At 34.5% G+C, this 24,651-nt stretch overlaps 2 protein-coding genes and 3 non-coding genes across 6 annotated transcripts; 3 read left to right on the top strand and 2 right to left on the bottom strand.

The window, feature by feature from the left end:
* Positions 1–3,559: 3,559 nt before the first annotated feature.
* Positions 3,560–12,334, bottom strand: LOC132561523 (pyruvate dehydrogenase E1 component subunit beta, mitochondrial-like). The gene is made up of 12 exons (XM_060226224.1): positions 12,298–12,334; positions 11,444–11,509; positions 11,039–11,146; positions 10,561–10,623; positions 9,969–10,004; positions 8,492–8,554; positions 8,220–8,264; positions 7,549–7,726; positions 7,003–7,113; positions 6,738–6,829; positions 6,259–6,400; positions 3,560–5,844 (listed from the first exon to the last, which is right to left on the bottom strand). Exons 1-12 carry the CDS (start codon positions 12,331–12,333, stop codon positions 5,696–5,698), a joined length of 1,089 nt encoding a protein of 362 aa, XP_060082207.1. The 5' UTR covers position 12,334; the 3' UTR covers positions 3,560–5,695.
* A 1,555-nt stretch (positions 12,335–13,889) lies between these two features.
* LOC132561516 (solute carrier family 25 member 3-like) lies at positions 13,890–20,185 on the top strand. Of its 2 annotated transcripts, none has more exons than XM_060226216.1 (7): positions 13,890–13,938; positions 14,077–14,160; positions 15,638–15,939; positions 16,200–16,381; positions 17,326–17,498; positions 18,434–18,544; positions 19,332–20,185. In XM_060226216.1, exons 2-7 carry the CDS (start codon positions 14,082–14,084, stop codon positions 19,490–19,492), a joined length of 1,008 nt encoding a protein of 335 aa, XP_060082199.1. In that variant the 5' UTR covers positions 13,890–13,938; positions 14,077–14,081; the 3' UTR covers positions 19,493–20,185. The 2 variants fall into 2 exon arrangements, with proteins under 2 accessions (XP_060082199.1, XP_060082200.1); XM_060226217.1 differs by having other exon boundaries at positions 13,931–13,949.
* Positions 16,822–17,055, top strand: LOC132561553 (small nucleolar RNA SNORA53). Its single transcript, XR_009554717.1, has one exon. It is a non-coding gene; the product is annotated as a small nucleolar RNA SNORA53 (small nucleolar RNA).
* LOC132561555 (small nucleolar RNA SNORA53) lies at positions 18,958–19,191 on the top strand. The gene has a single exon (XR_009554718.1). It is a non-coding gene; the product is annotated as a small nucleolar RNA SNORA53 (small nucleolar RNA).
* A 1,855-nt stretch (positions 20,186–22,040) lies between the features above and the next one.
* On the bottom strand, positions 22,041–22,114 carry Trnan-guu (transfer RNA asparagine (anticodon GUU)). The gene has a single exon. It is a non-coding gene; the product is annotated as a tRNA-Asn (tRNA).
* Between the last annotated feature and the right edge of the window lie 2,537 nt (positions 22,115–24,651).

Consider the following 24,651-nt stretch of genomic DNA (forward strand, 5'->3'; position numbering starts at 1 on the left):
TCTGATCAACTGGAAACAGATAATGGAGATTCCAATATTGATGTGGTCAGCTCAATCTAGAGAATGTAGAATCAGATCTCTGTCTGATCAGATAGGTTGAGATAAAGGAGATTCTGATCTTTGTCCGATTAGCTGGGTCGAGATAAAGGAGATTCTGATCTTTTTCCGATTAGCTGGGTCGAGATAAAGGAGATTCTGATCTTTGTCCGATTAGCTGGGTCGAGATAAAGCAGATTCTGATCTTTGTCCGATTAGCTGGGTCGAGATAAAGCAGATTCTGGTCTTTGTCTGATCAGCTGGGTCAAGATAAAGGAGATTCTGGTCTTTGTCTGATCAGCTGGGTCGAGATAAAGGAGATTCAGATCTTTGTCTGATCAGCTGGGTCAAGATAAAAGAGATTCTGGTCTTTGTCTGATCAGCTGGGTCAAGATAAAAGAGATTCTGGTCTTTGTCTGATCAGCTGGGTCAAGATAAAAGAGATTCTGGTCTTTGTCTGATCAGCTGGGTCAAGATAAAGCAGATTCTGGTCTTTGTCTGATCAGCTGGGTCAAGATAAAAGAGATTCTGGTCTTTGTCTGATCAGCTGGGTCGAGATAATGGAGGCCTGAAATTATGGTGATTTTTACCTTCATCTGCTTGCATCTAGCTTGATCCAGATAATAACAACCACTCTTTGCCTTAGTTTGGTAATATATAAATTGTGTTTGGCAGATCAGCGCCATCCAAATGATTGAGATGTTTATCCGATTCTGGTCAGGATCAAAATAATGGAGGTTTTCTAACTGTATCTCTCAAGCTTGATCCATATAATTGATATTTCTTCTTGGTTTTGTACAAGTGAAATGGAAAAAATTACATATCCAATGTTACTTGTGAAATAAGTTAACAGTACTATTCATGTATCTGTCATATTCAGGTTCCTTAAGGAATCTAGGTATACAAGTGATATCCTCACCTACAGGCAATACAAGCATTTTGGGAGCAAATGATTTCCCAAATAATTCATCAGAGAAAATCATCAAAATATCATTTCATGAAAGATCAAAGTCAAATGACAGATGTTGTATTGATATAAAACTGTCATGTTCACTGGTTGTCCTGATAAAACAAGGTTACAGTTTTGTATATATCCTCAAAGTATAAAATAAAAAGATATTTTAATCCAAAATTGTTGGTTTCATTTTGATATCCATCAAAAATTTTGAAAAAATGCATGGTATGGTGTTGTCTGTCTATTGTCAGATCTTGTGTGCTTTCAACCGATCTTTTGCAATCTAGGGAGGCTTATCACCATGACATTAAGGCCAGATGGTTGGCTATTCAAATCACTCGGACTCCGTCATTCTATTAACAACTCCTGTTACCGCTGTTTCTGGAGGAGCAGTGGATAGATAATACTTAAATTTCATATGTAGGCCACTATGTGGCTTATCGGCAAAATGACAGCCAACAAGCAGCCATATTAGGTTTTGTGAGTTATAGCTTGTTTTCCCTATTTTTGGATAAGTACTAGACGTATCATTTCACCTTGGTTACTAGTTGTGAGTAGTCCATTTTGGAACTTATTTGAAAAAATAGATGGCCATTATGGTTTTTTGACAATCTTAGTTGGTTATCACTATTTCTGACGAAGTACTTGATTTGATTTTACCGAATTTCATATGTAGGGGTTCCCTGTGGTCCCTATTGTACTCTTGATCAGAAATATAAGGCTGACAGATGGCCATCATGGATGTTTACTTGGAGAATTGATCACTATGTTTCTAGAGTAGTCTTGAATGAAACTTTCCCAAAGTTTATGTTTAGGTTCCTTTTTGTTTCATGTTGGACTCATTTGATTTAGGACTGATGAGAACAACATAAACATCTTTGATTTTGACAAAGTATTTATTTCACTTTATCTCGAGAAGTACTGGATTGACCGCTTTCAAGTTTCATATGTAGATTTCACTTGGTCCCTTATTGAATCTGTTTGGGATAGGAACTGATCAGCAAATCAAAGCAGCTGATGAGAGGCTCTCTTGGATCTTTTAAAAGAAAGTTTGTTGTATTATTTGTGATAAGTATTGGATGGATCTTTCTTAAATTTCATATGTAGGTTTCCCTTGGTCCTGAAGTTATCTTGACCAAATCCTTCGGGAAACTTAGCCAGTTTTGTAAAAGCAGTAGGTCTGGGTCTTGCAGTACCCAAAAGAGGAAATTCAGTCTGAAACATCATTTGGTAAAAGATACTTTTTTTCTTTATAAATGATGGGTCTATAACCAACAGAAATGGACCAGTTTGAGCTGAAATGATCGTGTCCTTGAGCAAGACACCTTAATTGCCCTGGATAACTCGATTAAGGCCCAAGACATGTTGTTCAGTGTGGAAGAAAGCAGCGACTACGAGGAGATCCGGTCTCAAAATGGTCCTAGCTGTTAATGTGGCAATAAACTCATTGTGTGATCATGACTGAATGTCTGATGACCATATCTTCAGTATTTTAGCTCCTTTTTACTCAATAAAGCTCTACAAAATGAGCCAAAGAAGAATCTTCACTGGCCCAGTAAGTAACGGCTATAAATGTTACTTTTTATTCTTCTGAATTTATAGATATGTTAGCTCTTAAATGAGATATTTGTATTTGATCCATCATACAATTCTCTTGATAATCCACTCCAGTTTTCTTGAATGATTTGTTATGATCCATTAAATATAAAGATTTAATACGGTCATTAACCTAACAATCTGGAAATATGCAATTTTTTCTCAAATGAATATCAAAATAAAAGTATGGTCTAAAAGATATTTGGTCTAGCTTAAAATTCTGTTTAAGATGATTGACTTTGCATCATCCATGCTTTCAATTTCTCAAAATTAAATGTTTTGAAATTGTGTAATGTTACTGGTTAAGACCTGGGTCCATATTCGTGAAACCGTTCTCATGCTCAAGCATTGATTTAGTACTCGGGATAACTTCCTCATAATTCACATAAATCATATCCAATTATACAAATGTCAAATACAAACATTTAATATAGCATTTGGCTTGAAGTCCTTTCAAAATATTACCAAATCTTTGACAAAATCAGCCTTTTTTATTCATTTTTAATTAAAACAAGATACAAGACAAAATTCATGCTTGAGAACGGTTTCGTGAATATGGTACCTGAAGTTTGGCATGTAGAAAACAGAGACAATTTTGTTAAAATGTCATACTTAAAAGGTCAATGAGATCCTCAGATTTGGTCTGAACATATGAATAATCAGGGTCTTCTGTGTGAAAATCTAAATTAAATATTTTAAAGATCCAGAAAGCCTGGTGAGGACAATGATAAGGTACACTTGGTATCATAAATGACACTGACCTCTGCTGGCACTTTTCGATGTAACAATTCAGGCATAAATCAACACAGACCTTAATATAATAATACTGGCTTCATAAGGCTTAGTCGAAGCTTGTCAAAAAGGAAAATAGGATAAGTAAGTCAACCTTTAATTCATAAATAATCCTGGTCGAACTGGTTGAACCCATATACAAATATGGCTCAAAATACCGAAATAATAACAAACAAAATATTTTCTTCAAAGACTTTTTAGTTTCTAAAATATTCTTTTTGTGATATTGAAAACTTAAACGGATAAATAACAAAAACACTTACACATAAAACGGCTAAAAATTCTTATATCATACACACAAATCTAACATTTGTTAATGCCATGAATGATCTCTTCATTATTACACTAACCATACATCATTTAGGTAGGATATTTGATTATCAGTTTGGATTGTGCTGTGGTATTTTAATATCTACCTATATTGAAAGGAAATTACAAAGACGTTCGTTTGAGATAAATTTTCAATCATCTGCTACTGCTACTAAACTCAATTACCTTGTACATCAGTGTATTTGTCCTGCTGTTAGCCTGGTGGGCACAATAATAGTACTTCTGACTCAAGATTAGGGGTTGGGCTGGTTACAGGAATTGCATGAACATTAAAACAATATGGGCGGGTTTATTGTCAGACACGAGCTCACTGTCAAAAAAATACCACTATATGTAGCATGCTTCAAATATTGTTTTTATTGTATTGCATGATACTGTTGGTTTTCTTCAAGTCAGGAATACAGTCATTTTCTAGTTTTAAAAGACCTGTACAATAATATAATGATACACATATATAATATTCATCTTTACTGAAGAAATATTTAAGCAACAGTATATTTGATAGTCATTATTGACATCCGAGAACACAGGAAATCAAGTTTAAATAAAGATAAATATATTTATTTTCTGAAGGAAAACCCATGAAAACCAGCAAAATATGACGGCCATCTATTCACAAAAACAATGAATGCTGAATCACAATACTGTATTGGAGGTTCACAAACAAATACACCCACCCACCAATGTTCTGAATCAGAATATCGTGAACTAAAATCACTTTGGGTCAAATCAATTCATAAGTACAGGAAAATTTACTGTATAGTTGGTAATACTTGCAGGGAATTTGATTTTGATATATTCACTGTTACTAAAGATCGTGAAAAAATTAAATAACCAGCAAAAGTTTTTACAGAAAATCTCACAAAATATGTTATGTCTGTATACATAAACATCAGTCCACTGATATCGTTATGTGCAAATTTAATACCTGTGAATTAGCTGGTACAACCCTGAAATACCTGCCTTGCAAAATTAAATCAACTATACAGTATATCAAAAATAAAGTATATACCAGAATCTATACAAGTTGTCATTACAAGTTCATTTTGTATCCAGTTGGCCAAGCATTCTGAGATTCTTTGTTACCTTTACCAGTACCTCTGATAGTTGAGAATCTATTCCATCTACACTTACAGCTAGGTACTTTAAGGCAGTATGTCAGACTTGAATATTGATGAGACCTTTAAACAGTGAAGTGACCTGTATTAAACTCATGCCTGATATGTAACATTCTTGGAAGTATCAAAAAAAAAAAAAAAAAAAAAAGCCAGGTTAAGATCAGAGGGACATCCGTATAAATATCAAAATAAATTAATAGGTTAGTGCACGGAAAGTGAAAAGAAAAAAGCTAAATCTTGAAATCATATGAATTTCAGAAATAGTAGTCAACACACATAAAGTAAGAGTATTTTAGATACTAATCCTGAAGATAAATCATCTTGTAATATAGACACATATGATTCAATACCCAGGATACAAGTATAATCACCATCATTTCATTTGCCACTTTGTTTTCCAATAGCCATAAAAAGTCATGTTTTCCATGGTTCCCTCAAAAACAATTTCCTTGCTCAACCACTGTTCTTTGTTAATAATGCCAAACTTCCTGGTTGCAGCTCAATAAAATGTTAACATTATTATATTTTGACACCGACTTAACCAGAAACCTGGAATAAAGACATTCACTTAAACAATACTACCTAGCACTATCATCTGCAATGACACATATATGTAATTTTGATCATGAAAGGAATCATGTCATTTTGAACATTGCACTGTTATTAATAAATGAACATACATTTGTATCAGGTCCAAACTTATCTAAGAAATATGAACAAGAATTGTAACTGTACATTGTTTCCTCTGACAAACTCTGTGTTTCATTCTTTAAAATTTACGTTTTTGGAAATCAGACCAACACAAGTAAATGCAGAATTTTTTACATCCATCTCTTTCCATACTTTAAGATGTCTAGAAATATGTACATCAAGGGATGTTCAGCACTTTTTTAACACATTTGATGATATTTGGTGTCTGTGGGAGAGCAGCAGCCTCAAGGGATTGAGCGTATGGCATGGGTACATCCGCTCCTGTCACTCTTAATACCGGGGCATCTAGGTAATTGAAAGCAGGACCTGAAATATAAATACCAGTGTTTGTAAATAGAGAAATTGTTTTCCATCCATCTCTTTTCAGTATACAATGCATTTCATATCTTAGTAGTTTCGTACAGATTGACTATGAAAGAAATAAATCACATAGATTTTCAAACTTCTATGCTTGCTGAAGAAATACTAAAATTTTCTTCCTTAATCACTGAACACTGTAAAGTTTTATCCCTTTAGTAGTTTTGCAGATTAGCGAAATTTTCAAGCAAACAGGATGTTCTTTCTGTGGAAATTCTGAAAATGAATTACAATTTCCATGTCTTCTTTCTATGTATCTATCTATATATTATTCCGTCCCTGAAAATGAAAATAATTTTTTTTTAAAAAATCCATATTGAACAGCAAATAGTCCTGTATCAAATATTTTGTAAGAATACTTACTTTCCACGATTGTGGCACAGATTTCTGAGCCGATGCCACACTGTGGCCATCCACCTTCTACTGTAATACAGTGGTTGGTCTTCATCACAGATTTTATGATCGACTGAGTATCCAACGGACGTAGGGTTCTAAGATTAATCACCTGACAAAAAAAGGAGTTTTAATGAATAGTCATTGCCTATATATTGCCACCATAAACACTTTAAACTTGACTTCCTGAATTCTAATAAACATTATAGTAAAATGGATCACAACAGATATATATCACTTGTGACCTCTTTCCTTCCCATACTTGACCTTTTGAACTTTCATAAGGAGTGCTGGATTCTAGTATATATTTCACATTTGACATCTTCAACTTCCATACATGACATTTTAAGCTTTAAGGGTAACTGGAGAACATTATCTATATCTCACAATTGAACTTTCACCTTTCATAATTCACCATTCAAAAATAGTCTGTACATTACAATACTTACCTCACACTCAACACCTTGACCTTCCAACTCTTTGGCAGCATCCAGGCAAACCCCTACATACTTGGAGTGAGTTACCAAGGTTACATGGTTACCTGTAAAAAAGTGGGATAACCAGAATTATTTTATCGTCAATCTGTAGAAACTAACAAAGGTCACCACTTGATTTCTGGACCTTCCTAAACAGTATAATAATGAAGTTATTTAAATCCTGTCACTCTAGACAAATGGTTTTAATGTATTAATACAAAACAGATCAATGTCTTACCTTCTCTTTCAATTTTACACTTGCCAATTGGAAGTACAAATTCATCAGACAGTGCTTCATCTGACATTTCGAAGGCAGTACCATACAAAAGTTCATTTTCTAAGAAGACAACTGAAAGAAAGCACATTTTGAAATTTGAATTCACCATATGTTACACAATTTACCATATTTCACCATATATCACTGAAAATAAAGCCACTCCCCACTTTTTATGTATCTTAATTTCAAAAATAGGAAAATTGCTAGTAATTCAGGTAATACATTGGCATGAAAACATGTATTTCTTGTTTGATCAAGGTTTAAATATATAAAAATGATCACAAAACTAAATAGTTATTCATCCATCAATGTTCTGGAGCTGTTTATGTTGTGAAAATACTTCCCTCAATTTTTAATTATTGACTAAGAATCCTTTTATCAATTCAATATGGTAATCATTTATATCGGAGGTTAACATGACAGGTCTACATTTGTCCTTGAATACATGTCTCTTAAGACAACAACAAAAATGTATTAAATTAGAAAGCTGAAGAAAAGTGAGGTTACCTGGGTTGGGGTCCCTGATGGAAGCCTTTAACAGACCTTTACAATCCTCAGAGGAATAAGGGGAGATAACTTTGAGTCCAGGACAGCTACTGTACCAGGCAGCAAAGCACTGTGAATGTTGGGCAGCCACGCCTGCTGCAGCTCCGTTAGGTCCGCGAAACACAATGGGAACAGGTACCTACAAACACAGTACCACAGGTAACACACAGTTTTATGATGGAGACAGGTATCCTTACTGTGTCCAGCTAAGAATGCTCTATTCACTTAATAAAAAAAAAAACTACTTGGGAAAGTTTCTACATAAAATGATGACTGACAAATAGAAGCAGACAGAACCAAACTCTATTGCCCCTATTTTTAAAACATTCTATATACGTGTACAAACATTGATATTTGTGTTTTCTAAATATTTCATTACAATTTTAATAACAAAAAAACAAAAAAAAAACAAAAAACAGACAAATATACTATACATGATCATGATACCATTAGAACATGGTTTTAGAATATTGTCAATCCGGTCATAACAGAAATACAAGTAGTTTCATGGAACAAAAATTACTGCTTTGAAAATATATAGGGGTAAGTTGGGGATACAGTCATAAATTTCTTACATTTCACCAATAGCACTACATGATAAACAGGGAACTGACAATGATTTAGAAACTTACATTCCCAGCTGACATGTAGAATGTTTTAGCTGCAGAATTGATGACCTATAAAAAAAAGGTTTATCTTAATATTAATCTACAGAGCTGTCTAAATATGTAATCCAAACATGAATTAATTTTAAAGTCAAGCATCAATTTGATAGTTTATTTCCATTTAGAAATAATAAATGTAAAGATATATCTTAATCTGGAGCAAAGAATAAATGCTATGTTTAACTTGAGTGTGATAGATATTTTGTAAACTTCAACAAATTAACAAAAAAGATACTCACCTGATCAATAGCTTGCATGGAAAAGTTGAAGGTCATGAATTCACATATAGGTTTCAGACCAGCCTGGTTTTGAAAATAGTAAAATCAAATTTATGCATCATCAGTTATATGTGGTGAAATTACATGTAATTGATAGAAACAGTATTTATCACTGTGTCAATAGACGATGGGCCCACATCTAATCTCACACCATAACCAATCCTGGTCATATTTATATCATTAAACAAGAATTGGTAGAACCGATGGGTGCTCCCGGAATAACACTAGTTCCAAATGGGCTAATTTTGACAAAATTTAAGTATGAAAAACAACAAGGGGCAATAAGTCCTAAGTGATGCAAAAGAGTTATGTTCATGTTGATACCTCTTATAATCTTAGTGATATGCCCCTGACAAAATTATGACTGATGGACAGACAGACGGACAGATAGATGGGCAAAGCGGTGACTTTATCTCTCCCTTTGGGAAGCATAAAAAACCAAATTTACTTTGAAGTAAATTCTAAAGAGGAAAACAAAAGAAACACAAAAGTTCATGTGTTATGTGTTACTTGTTCCATAGGATGTGGGACTAGAACATCCTGTTTCTTCAATGATCACATAAAGCCCTGCATTATCAAGTATTTGACACTGAATTTAAGGACGGTCACATCTCTTCAGCATAAATGGAGAGGCTCTCAACCTTCTGTCTATAATATCAGTTGGCTATCAAACTCCTATAAGTGATACATATAGCTATCTGTAGACACTCATCTCCTGTACATAGATCTATTAGTCCTTTATCTCTAGTATAAAATATCTGTGGACTCTAAATCTGTTTATAATATATGTTGGCTCTCAATCTCCTGTATGTAATATCTGATATCTGTATGCCCCTATCTTCTCTATATGAAATTTCCAGGCACTCCCTGTCCTGTTAATAAAAACTGCAAGTCCTCAATCTCTAGAATATAACACCTGTGAGTTCTCAATCTCCTGTATATATTATTTGTAAACTCTCAGTCTCCTGTATATCTGTGTAGGCTCCCAATCGCCTGTGTATACTATGTGTAGGCTCTAAATCTTAATCTCCTGTTTATAATATCTGTAGACCTTCAATCTCTTGTATACAAGAGTACCAAATAAACTGATGAATGCTCTCCAAAATTAACTTTATTGGAGACAAAAATTTAACAAAGGGCAATAATTCTGTAATTAAAGCATTGCAGGCCATAACTTACGTACACTGCACACTGTCTTAGTATGACCAATATAAACATCAAGTTACATGGTCTTTAGTTTCAATACAAGTAAAGTTATGACCCGGACACAAATTTTCAACAAAGGCAATAACTTGGTAATCAAAGGGATTGTTGGCCCTAATTTTGTACACTAGACATCATCTTAGTATGACCAATATATACACCAAGTTTCATTATCCTAGTCTAAATGTAAGCAATTTAAAGCTATGACTGAAAATTTACGCTCCAAAATACCCACCATGGCTGCCCCAACAGCTATTCCAGCAAAGCCCATCTGCAACAGAACAGACACAATAGTTACAATGATTATATTTCCTAACTTTAAATCAATAACCATAATAGAATGTAACTTCAAACAAAATATTTCTAACTTGGATTTTGTGAAGAAACACATTTCATTCACTTCAAGCAATATAAAACAATACAAGTAAAGTGAGATCCAATGTACTGCAGAAAATCTTCTGAAAGTGTTGGAAGTCTTCCAGAGATAGTTCACCATAAATATGACCAGACAACATTTGTTGGAAGGTTCAGCAGGATTTATTGTTTCCTAGTGAATCCAGCTGAACCTTTCGATAGATGTTTTCTGGTCATATCTACTGTTTTCTTCAAACAATATGTTTGTTATGAATGCCTATCAGTTTAAATTATCAAATGACAGCAAACGAAACTGGTGTTAAATTCATCACACTGTAGTAACAGCAATGATATCTAGTTTCATATAGAAATCACTGGTGAGTTTTGCTTTAGTAAGTATTGAGATGACAGCTAAAATCACTTATGCAATACTTGAGCAAATAGCACAAATATTTCAAATATTAGGAACTAACCTCAGTGATTGGGGTATCTATAACCCGGTCGTCTCCATATTTTTTCCACAGATTCTTTGTGACCTAAAAACAAATTGCTTTCATTTCAAAACTTTATTTAAAATGTTAAGTTTACTCTGTACATCAAATATTTAAAAATATACTGATAGATAAAATGTATTAACTGATTAAAAATCCACTTACTTTTTCGAAGTTACTTTAAGCAAGTGATATGACCTTAAATTATATTCTCTTAAAATGTTCTACAAATGTTCTACTAACAAAGATATGAGAACATATCTAAAGGATAAATACAAGCAGTTATCTCAACCAATTTGATAAAAAATAAAAAGATACTGGTGCCATATAATCACATAATCAAAATTTTATTGTATTTATTTGAATCAACCAAGGTCAATGTTGATCTTACAGATTTACGATGGAAAAAAGACCCACATCTTTACAAGGCATCTATTTTATTCATATATAAGGAACCTGCCTTGTATGCTCCATCATACTCTGCAACTTCCTCTCCAAGAACAAACACAGAATCATCCTTCTGAATTTCCTCATCAATAGCAGAGTTCAGGGCATCACGTACGGTCATCTGAATTTACAAGGTAAATATTGATGTACTGCAGAGAAGTAGCAGAGACCTGATGAAATTTCAAGTCTTGCAAGCAATTTTTCAATACTTCTCCAGCCAACTTGGTCTAAAATACAAAATCATGAAACTTTTGCCAAAACTCACATCAAATTTTCCTTTGTGTAAGGCTGTAAGAAATGTACCACAGCTAGAAAGATCTTATTTTACATCATTTTACATCAAGATTCATTGTGGAAATACTTGCAATACATTACTAATTTTGAAGTTCTAATGATAGCTAAAAAGTAACTGCTTCACCTGTGTTCCAGCTCGGACCGATGTCTTACTGAAGTTTCGACGAAATATGGATCTGCAGCATGATGACTGTAAAAGCAGGACAGGAAAAAAGACACATAATTTTAAGATGTATATAAAGAACATTTGTACAGTCAGTGTGTCATTGACAGATGAAAGTGAAGAATTAAAATGTGTAAAAGTGCTACAGTGATGCAATATCGACTTTACAGCATTTGTGATAGTAAGGCGGTATCAAAAGTGATTAATAAGTCCCTACCAAACTTAATAGTCCTTGACCAGTAAATGTAGTATGACACAAGGTGTATTAAAAATGGTAATGAATGGAAGCTAACTTAATCAAATGGTACGTGTACTTCGATGATATATATAACTATTTTTGCAATGAAACAGATGGTTAAACCATATTTATTATCAACTAGAAAACAATTCAGTATGAAAACATTAAAACATATTACTAGATGTAGATCAATGCATACAAAGTCACAAGTCGCTGGTAACCAAATATGCACGAGGTACTTATTACAATATATTGCTTTAAAACCTGGTGGGCATAGTCTACTGGAGATTAAGGCAATATAATAAAATCTCAATCTCTAGTACGGGGTTTTCTGACGTTATCTGCGATTTCACTTTTGTCTAGGTCGCGGCCGGACAGCATAGGTGGTCAGAACCCCACGGACAACTCGATCTCAGTTATTCTCACTCTGCCTCTTCGACAAATCACAAACAACTCCAAACGTCATCAGTAAAGGGTAAATATGTTGAACATTGAGAGGACTTTTCCATTTAGGTTGACGAAAATAACAATTTAAAGAGTGGAAATAGAAGAAATATAATATAAACTGCTAAAGCACCTTCAGAAGCCGAACTGCCATCGTAGAGGTCGCCATGTTGGATCACCTTCACGTGATACACCCCATAATTAATTTTGTATCCCGCTTTTTTAAATGTATTATTTTATATTTTCTAACACATCGAAAAATGAATGGATAATGGATTGATAGTGATTATTATTAACTTGTAATTAGCTGCATTTTTAAACTAAAAACAGATGAAAGATTTAATATTACAGCATGTAAACATGGCGGGAAATTCAAACATTTGTCACTGGAATTTTATTCAGTAGTATTCTGGTATTTTTCTTGTTCTGGAAATGGTGATCCATAAAAAAAACGATACAATAAGATATCTCATAGACCAGTATAACATATACGTAACACAGGGACGGACATGAAAAAGTAAGGGGTCACCTGTTCAATCAGGTGGATTTCCCCGAAGCAGAGAGTGATGGGAGAGAAAGGGATACAGAGATGCCGAGGTAGAGAGGAGCCGTCTGCACTATCTGATCTGTTTTTCAATTACGGTTTTGAAGACGATCCCTTGACCTAATTACAAACCTAGTCCAAAACAAAGCACGTCGCAGTAAGAGGATCGGTTAATGACAGAGAGTAACTTGAGGGAATCCTACACAGAATAAATTCCGATATGTCGATAGTATTTTGGAAGTTCATCAAGGTTACTAGTAAATAACCTGTATGGCTAATCGAACCCAAACCTTTGGGTCGGCGTTAGTCACGCCTTTGAGAGAACATTCTGATACGCGCCACCATTTAAAGTCCTATCCGACGGACTGTAGGTAAATCATCATTCCGTTTCCGTCTCCCGGTCTATAAACTGTTCGCTTATCCACACCGTTCCTAGCATCACTTGGCTCTTCACTTTCCGACATTTAAATGGTCATTCTTTGTGATTGTGAGATTAGCACTGAGAGAAGTTGGAGGTGTTTGTAGGAGTTTACTTAGTTGTTGGTGAAATAGACTTGTTACAGGTTACTTATTAACTAAATGAGTGATATGGGATAATTCTAATTTCTTGTGTGCAATTTTGTTTTTTTAATAGCTCTATTTGTCAACCTTTCCTTTTTTCCACTTTACTCTATCCTTATGTGTCTTTTGTTGTCCTCATGTGGACCTAAATTCGTTAATTAAGAAATTGATTTGAATATTGAAATGAAGTGGCCAAGGAGTCTAAAGGCTCAGGTCGATAATAATTTATGGATTTATATTTTAGAAAATAAAAGTGATATAGAAGAATACTTGTGTGAAATTTTGAAATACCACAAGATTGATGTCTTTACCTATGTGTTGCGCATTGAATAATTTTTTAAGTAGGTTTGTTGTTTCCACTTAAGTTTATGGGGGTATGTTACAAACAGGGGAGATAATCCAAGTATAAATTTTAGAACGGAGATTATCATATTTTATTTATATAATTTTGTTAAAAACTCGTGTTAGATAATTTGTTCTATTATGCATAAATAAATACTAGTCAAATAAAAAAGAAGGATATTGGGTTGTTGTTTATTTTTTTTAAATTATTGGAATAAGGCAGTATGGTAATTATGACGTCAATTCCTTGTATCCAATCAGCCTTTTAAATTGTCGTTGTCCACGTGATAGTTTGCCGGTGTCTTTTTCGTCGGAGCACGCCATTTGGTAAGTCTGTGGTCTGTATTTCCGATAATTTCAAATGTTTTTTGGCAATAATCTTATACATGATCAAGCCTGTTCCTATTTATGCATATCGTTGTTAAAATTTTGTCACTTGATCAAATTGATTCGATGTACTTTCAGTCAAAATGGACACAAAGCGGCAAGTTGCGTCGGGTAGATTTATCAACCCATTCAAAGCGAACTGTCAATCATCAGCTTCACCAGGTGAGCCCATCTTTGTATGATGTTGATTACATTGTTCAATGAAAGTGATTTTGATTTATCTTGTATTCGACTTTGGGTGGACTTTTCGTGTTAATGTGTAGATCCGTTGCATTTTGTCTGTACTGATTTTGTGAGGAGTATGTGTCAATTTCATGGTCACTCCAAGGGCAATTTGACCCTACTGTTTTAGAGTTCATCAAATGTTGAGCCTTTACCGGGTCAGAATTGTTTATCACAATTAAAGTGTTAGACAACTACGTTAAGTTCGAATCACAAAAACTGTCACTCGCTTTCAGTCTGAAACCAGGCGTTATGAAAAAAAGTGAAACTATGCCTAATATTGTTTTCTGTCAGTGTATACTAAGATAGGCCATACAGTTCATCACCTCTATTACTTATAAGGCCCTGATCAAAAACTGGAATTGAGAAAAAGAAGAAAAATACAAATGATGTAAGAATTTAGCTTAACATATAAAGCTAGAGATAATAAGATTGGTTAGGTGTCAAAAATCTCGGTTCCACAGAGGATAATGTTACCAAGTAAACATACCAATGTCCAGATCATGGGCTTCTTAAGGATGTTTGACAAGATTAGCCATTCACTTCTTTGACACAAATTTGTACACATTAGAGTACACAAGATAGTTGCTACTTGGCAAAAGGATTTAATTTGTGAAACAGGTAATGGTTGCTGAAGAGGTAAAATGCTGATTTTGTCAGTCAAGACAATTGCTAGGACTGAGTGTAAAGTCCCTAACCATTTCTCTTTTAATGATATTCCTATTGGTAAAGACCAATATATGCCCTTGTTGTATAATGATACTTAAGTATAACATGTTTTTTAAAAACATCACTTCTTGAATGATGCATATAACTCACACATATTACCCTTATGATGTTCTAGCATATGGCAAAAATTTGGGAAATATCTTTTCATCAGGGAAAATGTACCTTTCTTACAATTAACCAACAACCTCACTTAGATGAAGTTAAAATTTCATTCGTAAGATATTGAATAGAAAAAAATTTAAGTTACAAAACAGAGATATCAGGGTCAAGTATTTAGGTGTCATTATCCAGTGTAACCATCATTGTATTTTTCTGCAATGCCATCACAGGCATCACAAGTAAAGCCATTTCTTCCCAAGGCATTTTGAGAAAGCTTTGCCACCAACAAATACACCTCAATAGTATCCAGTAATGATGACATGACACACCATTTAAACTGAAACTTACCTGAAAACTGGAGGAAACACATATGTCAAACAACCTAGCACGATAACATACACAACAAAATAAGAAAAGACTTCTCCATCCTTCCATCTGACTACACCAAACTACATAATCAAACACATGTGAGAGCTTGGATGTGAAATGTTGTTAGTTTGGAGCACTTGATTTGTCTGAAACTAAATGTTCCTGTCAGTTTTATAACTGTTTGTGATTAAAGAGTTTTCTGTATTTGTTTAAATTTCAGAATACAGCTGTGAATTTGGATCCAGCAAATATTTTGCACTCTGTGGGTTTGGCGGTATCCTGAGTTGTGGTATCACCCATACAGCTGTTGTGCCCCTTGATTTAGTAAAATGCAGGATTCAAGTAGATCCAGCTAAGTACAAGAATATTGTCACAGGATTTAAGCTGACCTTGAAAGAGGGTGGGCCAAGAGCTCTTGCTTTAGGATGGGCTCCTACATTAGTTGGGTACTCGATGCAAGGACTCTGTAAATTTGGCTTCTATGAAGTATTTAAGAATGTATACAGCAACATCCTTGGAGAGGTTTGTATGTTTCAAATACTCTTACAGCATACAAAGTATAGCAATATGCAGTTGTGTCTTGGAAATAAATATTTAAACTGGTTAATGATTTTATTGTCAAAGTGAATATATAAAAATGTGGCCATTTACAGTTAATTGGACTTTATTACATACGCTTTACAATTCTGTTGCATTTCAATATCACCAACTCAGTGATTTGTTCATAAAATGTATTGTCACCATTACATAATACTTACTGATTGATGATATAAAATTTACAGGAAAACACATTTTTGTGGAGAACATCTCTATATCTTGCGGCCAGTGCATCAGCAGAGTTCTTTGCAGACATTGCGTTGTGCCCCATGGAGGCTGTAAAAGTCCGTATTCAAACACAACCTGGATGGAGTAGTACTCTACGCACTGGCGTACCAAGGATCATGCAAGAGGAAGGACTTACAGGGTAAATACTATTGCCCTTTGTTAAAACATTTAACATTTGCTGGTAACTGAATGCAAATGATCTGTAGAAAAGGTTATTTGAATGGAGTTTTGACAGACCTAAAGATGTATTGAAATAGTCATTAACAAATTTGAGGCCAGAATGTGGAATAGGTCTGTGACATGAATAGCCTTAAACAGAATTGAAGTTGGAGGGTGGGATAGGTGGTTTAATGGAACAGTCCGTAAATGTTTCATGAATCGATTATAAAATAAGGACTTCATATCCCTTGTTTAATGTCTGGATTGTTGCTGAATTCATTAACCAGTTTCTTTGAAATGATATCTAAAAATATCTAACTTTAGGTAACATTTCCAAGATGTACTCCAATATTCATTAAAAAAACTTCCACTAGAGACAATCTTTAAATCTTCATTATCATATTAATAAATAACCACAATAACACGCTCCTTAGATCCACCCTTGGGACATGTACTCAACACTGGCCTACATGGCAGCACCGCTGTATGGGTCTGGTATTGTTATGTCCAGCAACTTTGTTGGTTGTATGTCGAGGGTGATTGAGTCATTGGCGTGTGACATAAATATACCTCAGTCTTGGGTCCTACACTGACCATGCTGTTTACTAACTGTAATATCTGTGCATGGTCAGTTTGACCTTTGGTTTGGACAGTCGGGATACTGAATGTACATCACTAGATTTACAGTGGCTATTTTTGGCTGGCTCTATACACATAGGACCTCTTCTTACTTCTGTTTTGGAAATCATTTGTTATATCTTGATAGATTACTCGGCTCGTATAATTACTTAAGTAGAGGTTTTACAAGCTCCTGATTTTGGATTTGATTTAATGATTAGATTGGCATCAGTGAATACTGATGATGATCTTCTGTAAATGTCACTGCTATCAGTATACTTAATTTCCTTGCTTGTTTTTCCTTAGTTTCTACAAGGGCCTTGTACCACTGTGGTGCCGACAGATTCCTTACACAATGATGAAATTTGCATGCTTTGAGAGGACTGTGGAGGCACTGTACAAATTTGTTGTACCCAAACCCAGAAGTGAATGCAACAAGGGAGAACAACTGCTCGTCACTTTCGTTGCTGGTTACATTGGTATGAAATTGTTAAGAATTATCAAGAGCCTATTGCATGTTTTGTTTAAACACCTTGCACATAATCCTGTAATATTGACCCAACCAGTTTTTGATCAGCATATTTCCAAAATTATTCAGAAATTTGGAAACATTTTGCTATTATTTCTAAAACCAGATTGATCCAAGTAATGCAAATTTGATATAACTTGTTCCAGTGTAAAGGAAACCAATGACCATTGTATCATTATAATTTTATGCTACCCTGTGTAGGGTTCACATTACCAAGAGGAGGCAACTCCTGCTTGTTTTGTGGTTACCATTACAAAGCAGAGATGTTCATGGGTAACCATGGTGGAAAAACAACTCTTTCAAGTTTATCATTGATATTTCAAAGTGGGACTACTCTTCTATGTATATGGTTGACACTACACAGGGAAGGCAAATGACCATCACTTCACATGGATGGCCAAAGAAGAATCAGTCCATTATCAGACCAATAGCCTGCAAAAGTACAGGACCTAATCTTCAATACTGAACTGAAATGTTGCATTTCAAGATCTAGATCATTTAGGCAAACACAGATAAAAGAAGTCTCCAGCTTCCTTACTGACTCATCCTTTTTATCACTGCCTTTTTCTGAACATAAGGCAATTTTGGAGGCATCATTGTTAAAGTCATGATTACCTTCAATATTAACCATATAAGAAATATTTTTTTGAGGAACAGGAAACACGCTTTGTATGTTTGACCTGAAACCCAGAAGAAATTTTGGACAGAAATCAAATAGCTTTCAATACATTTATTATATGAAATATCTGCATGCAAGATGATAGATACAGTAAAATATCTGATAACCTTGTTGAAAAGAAACATTTTTACTTAAAGATATGTATTAACAGTTACAGAGAAATTGGACATTTTAGTCTTACAATATTTTCTTTTTGAATATTCCAGCCGGTGTATTCTGTGCTGTGGTATCTCACCCAGCTGACACCATTGTTTCCAAACTGAACCAGGACAAAGGCAGCACCGCTGTACAGGTAGCAAAGAAACTGGGCATGAAAGGTATGTTGGAAAGATAATCTCATTTGTTAGAAATTGGTCCAGCAAATTTCAACTGAGGGAGAGTTACATGCTTTTAGTTTTTGTTTATCTATGGCAAAATATTAGATATAGTTGATTTAAGGTATTTTACTTTTAACTCTAAATGGCAAAATTTGTATGTGTAAGACAACCTGTTATAAGTACATTCTTATGTAAGAAGAGTATTCTCTGTAAAATTGGTATTAGTATGACAGTACCTGTACTTACATAGACACTTTTTTGTAATGCATATAACAGGAATGCAGTTATAAGCTTGTGGCAATTATGCTTTAGCTTTTACCATGGTCATTGATCCTTAAATTGACTAAATTAAAAAGAAAAATTCCTAACCAATGCCCTTACATCCGCAAATCATATTTTACAAGTACCACAATAACACGCTCCTTAGATCCACCCTTGGGACATGTACTCAACACTGGCCTACATGGCAGCACCGCTGTATGGGTCTGGTATTGTTATGTCCAGCAACTTTGTTGGTTGTATGTCGAGGGTGATTGAGTCATTGGCGTGTGACATAAATATACCTCAGTCTTGGGTCCTACACTGACCATGCTGTTTACTCACTGTAACGTCTATGTGTGGTCAGTTTGACCTGTGGTTTGGACAGTTTGATGGAGGATCACTTTAGTCATGCTGATATATTGATTACATAACTTTTCACACCAGTGATGTAGATAAATATTCTGATATTCTGATATCAGATTCCTGTCAGACCCGCTCCTGACTTTCGGAGGTTATTCTTTTGTAGGATTATGGATGGGACTTGGACCCAGGATTCTCATGATCGGTACACTGACTGCACTGCAGTGGTTCATCTACGATTCTGTCAAGGTCTACTTCAGACTTCCACGCCCACCACCACCAGAGATGCCAGAATCACTCAAGCGTAAATTGGGCAAGACCGATTAATATGTAGAGGCATTAGGAAAAAAGTGAATTGACATTAGATGTATCATTCAAACTGAAACAACTTCTGTGATGGAACATGAACATTTATTTTGAAGTGATAGTGTAATTTTCTAACATAAGTTTGGAAATATGGCTAGAGTATGATAAGAGATGTATTAACATTTGTTTTACTTTCTGACACTATTTTCCTTAATGGCCTTTCAAAATTGAGAGGTTATTGAACTGTTTTCGTTTCACTTTTGTTGTGTTTTTAGTTAAATTGGAAATTTAAGCATACAGGTTTCTGTTTTGTTAAATGCAGTGTATATCGCAAATAACTTTGTCATCAAGACTCTTGAAAACTATGTTCCATTTACTATTGTGAAACCATTTTAGGAACACAGTTTCTTCTACTGTACATCAAGTTTTCTTCTGTATGCACTAGTTTTGTATGTGAACAGTATATCAGATTTGCAGGTCATTTCATGGGTCAGTGTTTTAACAGACAAGGACTTCAGTATTTATAATAAAAACGTTTTGGAAAAGGTGATCTGCCATATTTGTTTTTAATCACCATTATATTTACTAATGTCTAGGTTCTTTTGCTATCCCTGGGACCTACTAATTGTTGGTGTGGTTTTCAAGTGTACATTTGTGAGAAGGAAAAGTATGGAGAATTGAGCTCAAATAAATAAATAACCACTGAAATTTTTATATTGGTTTTCCTTTTTCCATTATTCAGGAAACAATTTGACCTAATTTTTATATTCTTGTCAAAATTTTTGACAGGACAATTTTGAAGGGTTGAATTACAATATGGCATTGTCCATCCATCGGCCATAAACTTTAATTTGCCCCGAAATCTCTCACTATTTTCAACTGGTGGTTTCTGAACTAGGTATTTTAGAGAACCATGACAGGAAGTTGTTTTTCTAAATTCTGCTTGTCTTTCATAATAATAATCTTGTCCGAAGATCTCATTTCTGTTTTCTATTGATATCTTTTGAACTTTGTAGGCTAAATCATCCTGAGGGAAAGATGCATTTTTCAGAAAAATCGTTTAGATTTGACTGTATTTCGAAGAGTTACTGCCCCTTGTTTTCATGTCTAGAGATCTCTCTTTTTTCTGAGGTGACCAATTTCTTTCAGGCTGGGTAGGTTTAATCATGAGATGAAGTTGTTTTACAACACAACGGTTTGATTCAACAATATCAAAGTAGTTATTGCCATTATTATCATATGGACACAAGTTCCGCCCAGCCATTGCAGAGCCAAATATGAACACGAGTTTCATTAAGTTGGGGAACAGCCATAATATTGACATGAGTTTCTGTGATATAGCGAACAGCCAGAACATGGACAGCAGTTTTCTGTAATACAGCAAATAGCCAGAATACTCACAAGTTTCTCTAAGACAGCGAACAGCCATAATATGGACATGAGTTTCTCATACATGACTTGAACCTAGATAGGAAAAAGTCAGGATATGGACCAAGTTCTACCAGGACTTTAGTACTTACCAAATGGTCCAAATAGTCTTATGGGTCACTCCCTCTACAAGTTGAAAAGTGACTTTATTTGCTTGAAGATATCCAATATCAGTTGAATGAATAACTGGTGAAATTTATATCTTTTAAAGTTTTAACTTTATAAAATGTTGTATTTTCCCACAATGAATATTTTTCATTAGCAACTGATAATCAGGTAGTGATAATACTAAGTTCATAGAGCTTCTGGTATTTGTGCATATAGAATGATGAAAAAAAACTCCCAGAATGCTTTTTAACCCTTTTAAAACATCTGTTCAATACCCAGGTCAGAGCTGGTGTGATAAGTAAGGGGAGACTACCAGGATTATACTGAAATTGAGAAAAATATATAGTATAACCTTCTCCGGGTCTGTTATTTGCTTCTAATCAGCCTTTTTCACATCCATGATTGTATGTCATTTGTCATCTGTTAACACTTTGAAATCTGTGGCCAATGGCAAACTCATTGGAACAAGTTATATCCCCTAGGGGATTTATAGAGGAGAAATCTGAGACATTGAGGCTTAACTGTATTATGGAATCAATGCTGTTCATGGATGGAAGGGATCCGAGGCAATTTTTGAAAACTAGATTTCAATACGCCAGGAATTCCAACTTCTTGAGGATAAGTATACCAGTTTCGGGTAAATGTACATTTAAAAAACTTTAATGTAAGTTACCTTTGTAGGGATATGATAATTGATAGGTGTTTTTGATACACCAGTTGGTAAAACATGAACCTATGCAACCTTAGTTGAAGATGCGTCCTTCCATTTGTAGTTTAGTGTTGTTAAGAAATGGACCAAAATTCATTCAGCTCTAGGAAGTTCTTGGCTGTTAATGTGGTGAAATGTGTTGTGGGGAGTAGGAGGGAATTGGCATAACAGTCAAATACATTTCAAGGATGGAAAGGCGCTAGGGTATTTTGCCAAATTTGAAAGACTTTCTTTCCATCAGAAATGACCAAATCATGAGGATTGGTTAAGATTGGCTGAAATTTCAACAATTGCTTTAAAAAAATAAAATAAAAAAAATCGAATCGTCCCCGGGTGGGCTTGAACCACCAACCTTTCGGTTAACAGCCGAACGCGCTAACCGATTGCGCCACGGAGACCGAATGAACGATGTAAAAAAAATTGATTTCACATTCTCCAGATAACTTAGGAAGCATATTTACATGAACTGTCCTAAATGTTGATTTGACAATCAACAGGGACAGGCTAAAATCAATGGTTATATTTTTATCATTTTTAAATGCTATTAATTTTTCGATGTATACATACACCAAAGTGTATCCCTAATCACTCAAAAAAGAAAGAAAAATACTTCTCTCCGATGAAATATTCTGCTGTGTATGTTCTTAATGTCCATTACAGCTACACAGCAGGTACTCAGTGGAAAAGCTCGTGAAAATATCGTTGAACATTCAAAAGTTTGCCACCATCAACAAACTCGTAGAAACTCCTAGGTAACGAAATCTCAGGGGCTGACACACGGTGGACAATTTTAAGCACTTGTTAATGAGTCCCTGTCAAAATGAAAATACATATTCAATAGTAGTGTAGTTTCTTTAATGATATATCTATAACTATTACATATGTATTGATTCGACCATTCCGTGCAACATAGACAAACGCAAAATTAATGACATTTTTAGTGCCACAGATTTACAAATTACTTACTACGATATAGGGTAATACATGTATTTCAGTTGTGAATAGCTCAAACTCGCGTTTGTTGTTAAAAGAATCTTAGTAAACAGGTTATATTTGTCACAAAAGATCTTTTTAGAAAATTGAGATTTCTACTCTACTGTTTGTTTTAGAAAGATTTATTAGGATTTTTTGTTTGTTTTTAGAAAAAAATTGTGTACAAAGACAACAACGCTAATTACCTATAATCAGAGTTATAACACATAAATGTTATATACGTCTCTGCTCTAATTGATACTGTATTTCAATTCAAAATATACCATAATACTATATTGACTGCAGTAATGTGTGAAATCATGTAGGACATAGACTCGGACGATAAGAAATTAGCCTATGAAAGAGATGACTATAGTTCACACCTGTCCAGGTAAACGACAGGGATTCTCAGTTGGGATTTTATTGGCGCGTCCTTCGAAATAACTGACCATATGCACTCATATAATAAAATGTGACGTTTTTATTCCACAGATATAGTTGACCTGGATTGTAACACTCTGAGTTTTATGATAATAATTGAAGGTAGTGGTTTTTTGTTTGTGATTTTGAATATGGATATTTATTATATCACGTATTTAAATTCGAAATAAGTCCGACATGTTATGTACCGTATTATTACGGACTAGTAGATGTGTAATCTCTATGTAGGCCACAAAAGATACCTATATTATATAATCATGGCTGCACGGGGCTCTGAGTCCAAGTGTGATAAAGTCACTCATACATGACTTGACTACATTTTACCTGTGCGCTCACGTGCCTACGACTCGACTAGCGTTAAGGGGACATAACCCATGCTATTCCGTAGAAACAAATGTAAATGTTGCAAACGAACCCAATAGCGTCAAAATCTTACCATATTTCAGCTTCTTCGTGAAAATATTGCTACGTAATTTGTTATTTTAAGCATGAATACCTCTCGATTGGTTCGTTTTATTAGTAGCACTGAATTTTAAGTGAAACTGTGTACAGTGTATACCCACAAAGACGATTCCATGGCACCAATATAAGAAATAGACACAGTAGAACCAAACTATGCATTAAACTGTACCTTACAACAGTTTCGTCTTTATTCCTATCGTCAGTGATATCACCGAGGGGCTAAGATTTTCAAGCCCAAGAAGCGACTGATGCAAATCTTTAAAGTTTTTGTTCGAAGTTTGTCCGTCAGTTGCGAAAATCGTGACAATGGTAGCTGACTCTTGAATATCGAATCAACCGCGACACATAAAAATCATTGGTTGGGGATTTAGGGTTGTTGCTGTCCAGAAATGGAAACTTTACAACAGGGAAATTGATAGCATCAGTCGAAAACATCTTTTTAAAATTTTACCGTTAATGTATTATTTTCAAAATGCATAGATCGTATTGATATTTTCTACACCTTTTTTTGTTTGTTTTTGTTTTTGTTTTTTTTCTTCCTTGACAAAAATATTTATTATTCCGATCAAATATGGCCTCCGGCTTTGGAGCCCGAAGGCTCCTCACACTACATTTAACAACACTTTTAAAACGATTACAACACCATCTGGTGTCAATCTCACAGTTGGTGATTTATCTGCTGAAACACATTCACTGTTATCATATTGATAAAACATAAGATTTCAAGCCCTCTGAGTAATTTAAGGAGTTAACTGGCTTCAACAGTTTGTTGTCGGTAACTAGATATTTCTTGAAAAGAACATACTTTTTCTCCATCTGGTAGTAGACTTTGATATAAACAACTTTTGAGAATACAGAAACATACTACCCCAACAAGAAGTTGATGAAAAAGAAATTAGTATGTTGAACGTTTTGATAAAATCCAGAAGTACAAGTTTTCCTACGAAATTTTAGTTTAAACATATTTTATTGCCAAAATATTGCAAGAGGATTGGGCACAAGTTCCAAGAACTTATAATCGCCCGCTCCTAATTGTTAAACACATACATACGAAATATCT

The sequence above is a fragment of the Ylistrum balloti genome, unplaced genomic scaffold, assembly GCF_031769215.1.
Source record: "Ylistrum balloti isolate Yb309-2 unplaced genomic scaffold, AGI_CSIRO_Ybal_v1 Utg371224, whole genome shotgun sequence".
Lineage (NCBI taxonomy): Eukaryota > Metazoa > Mollusca > Bivalvia > Pectinida > Pectinidae > Ylistrum > Ylistrum balloti.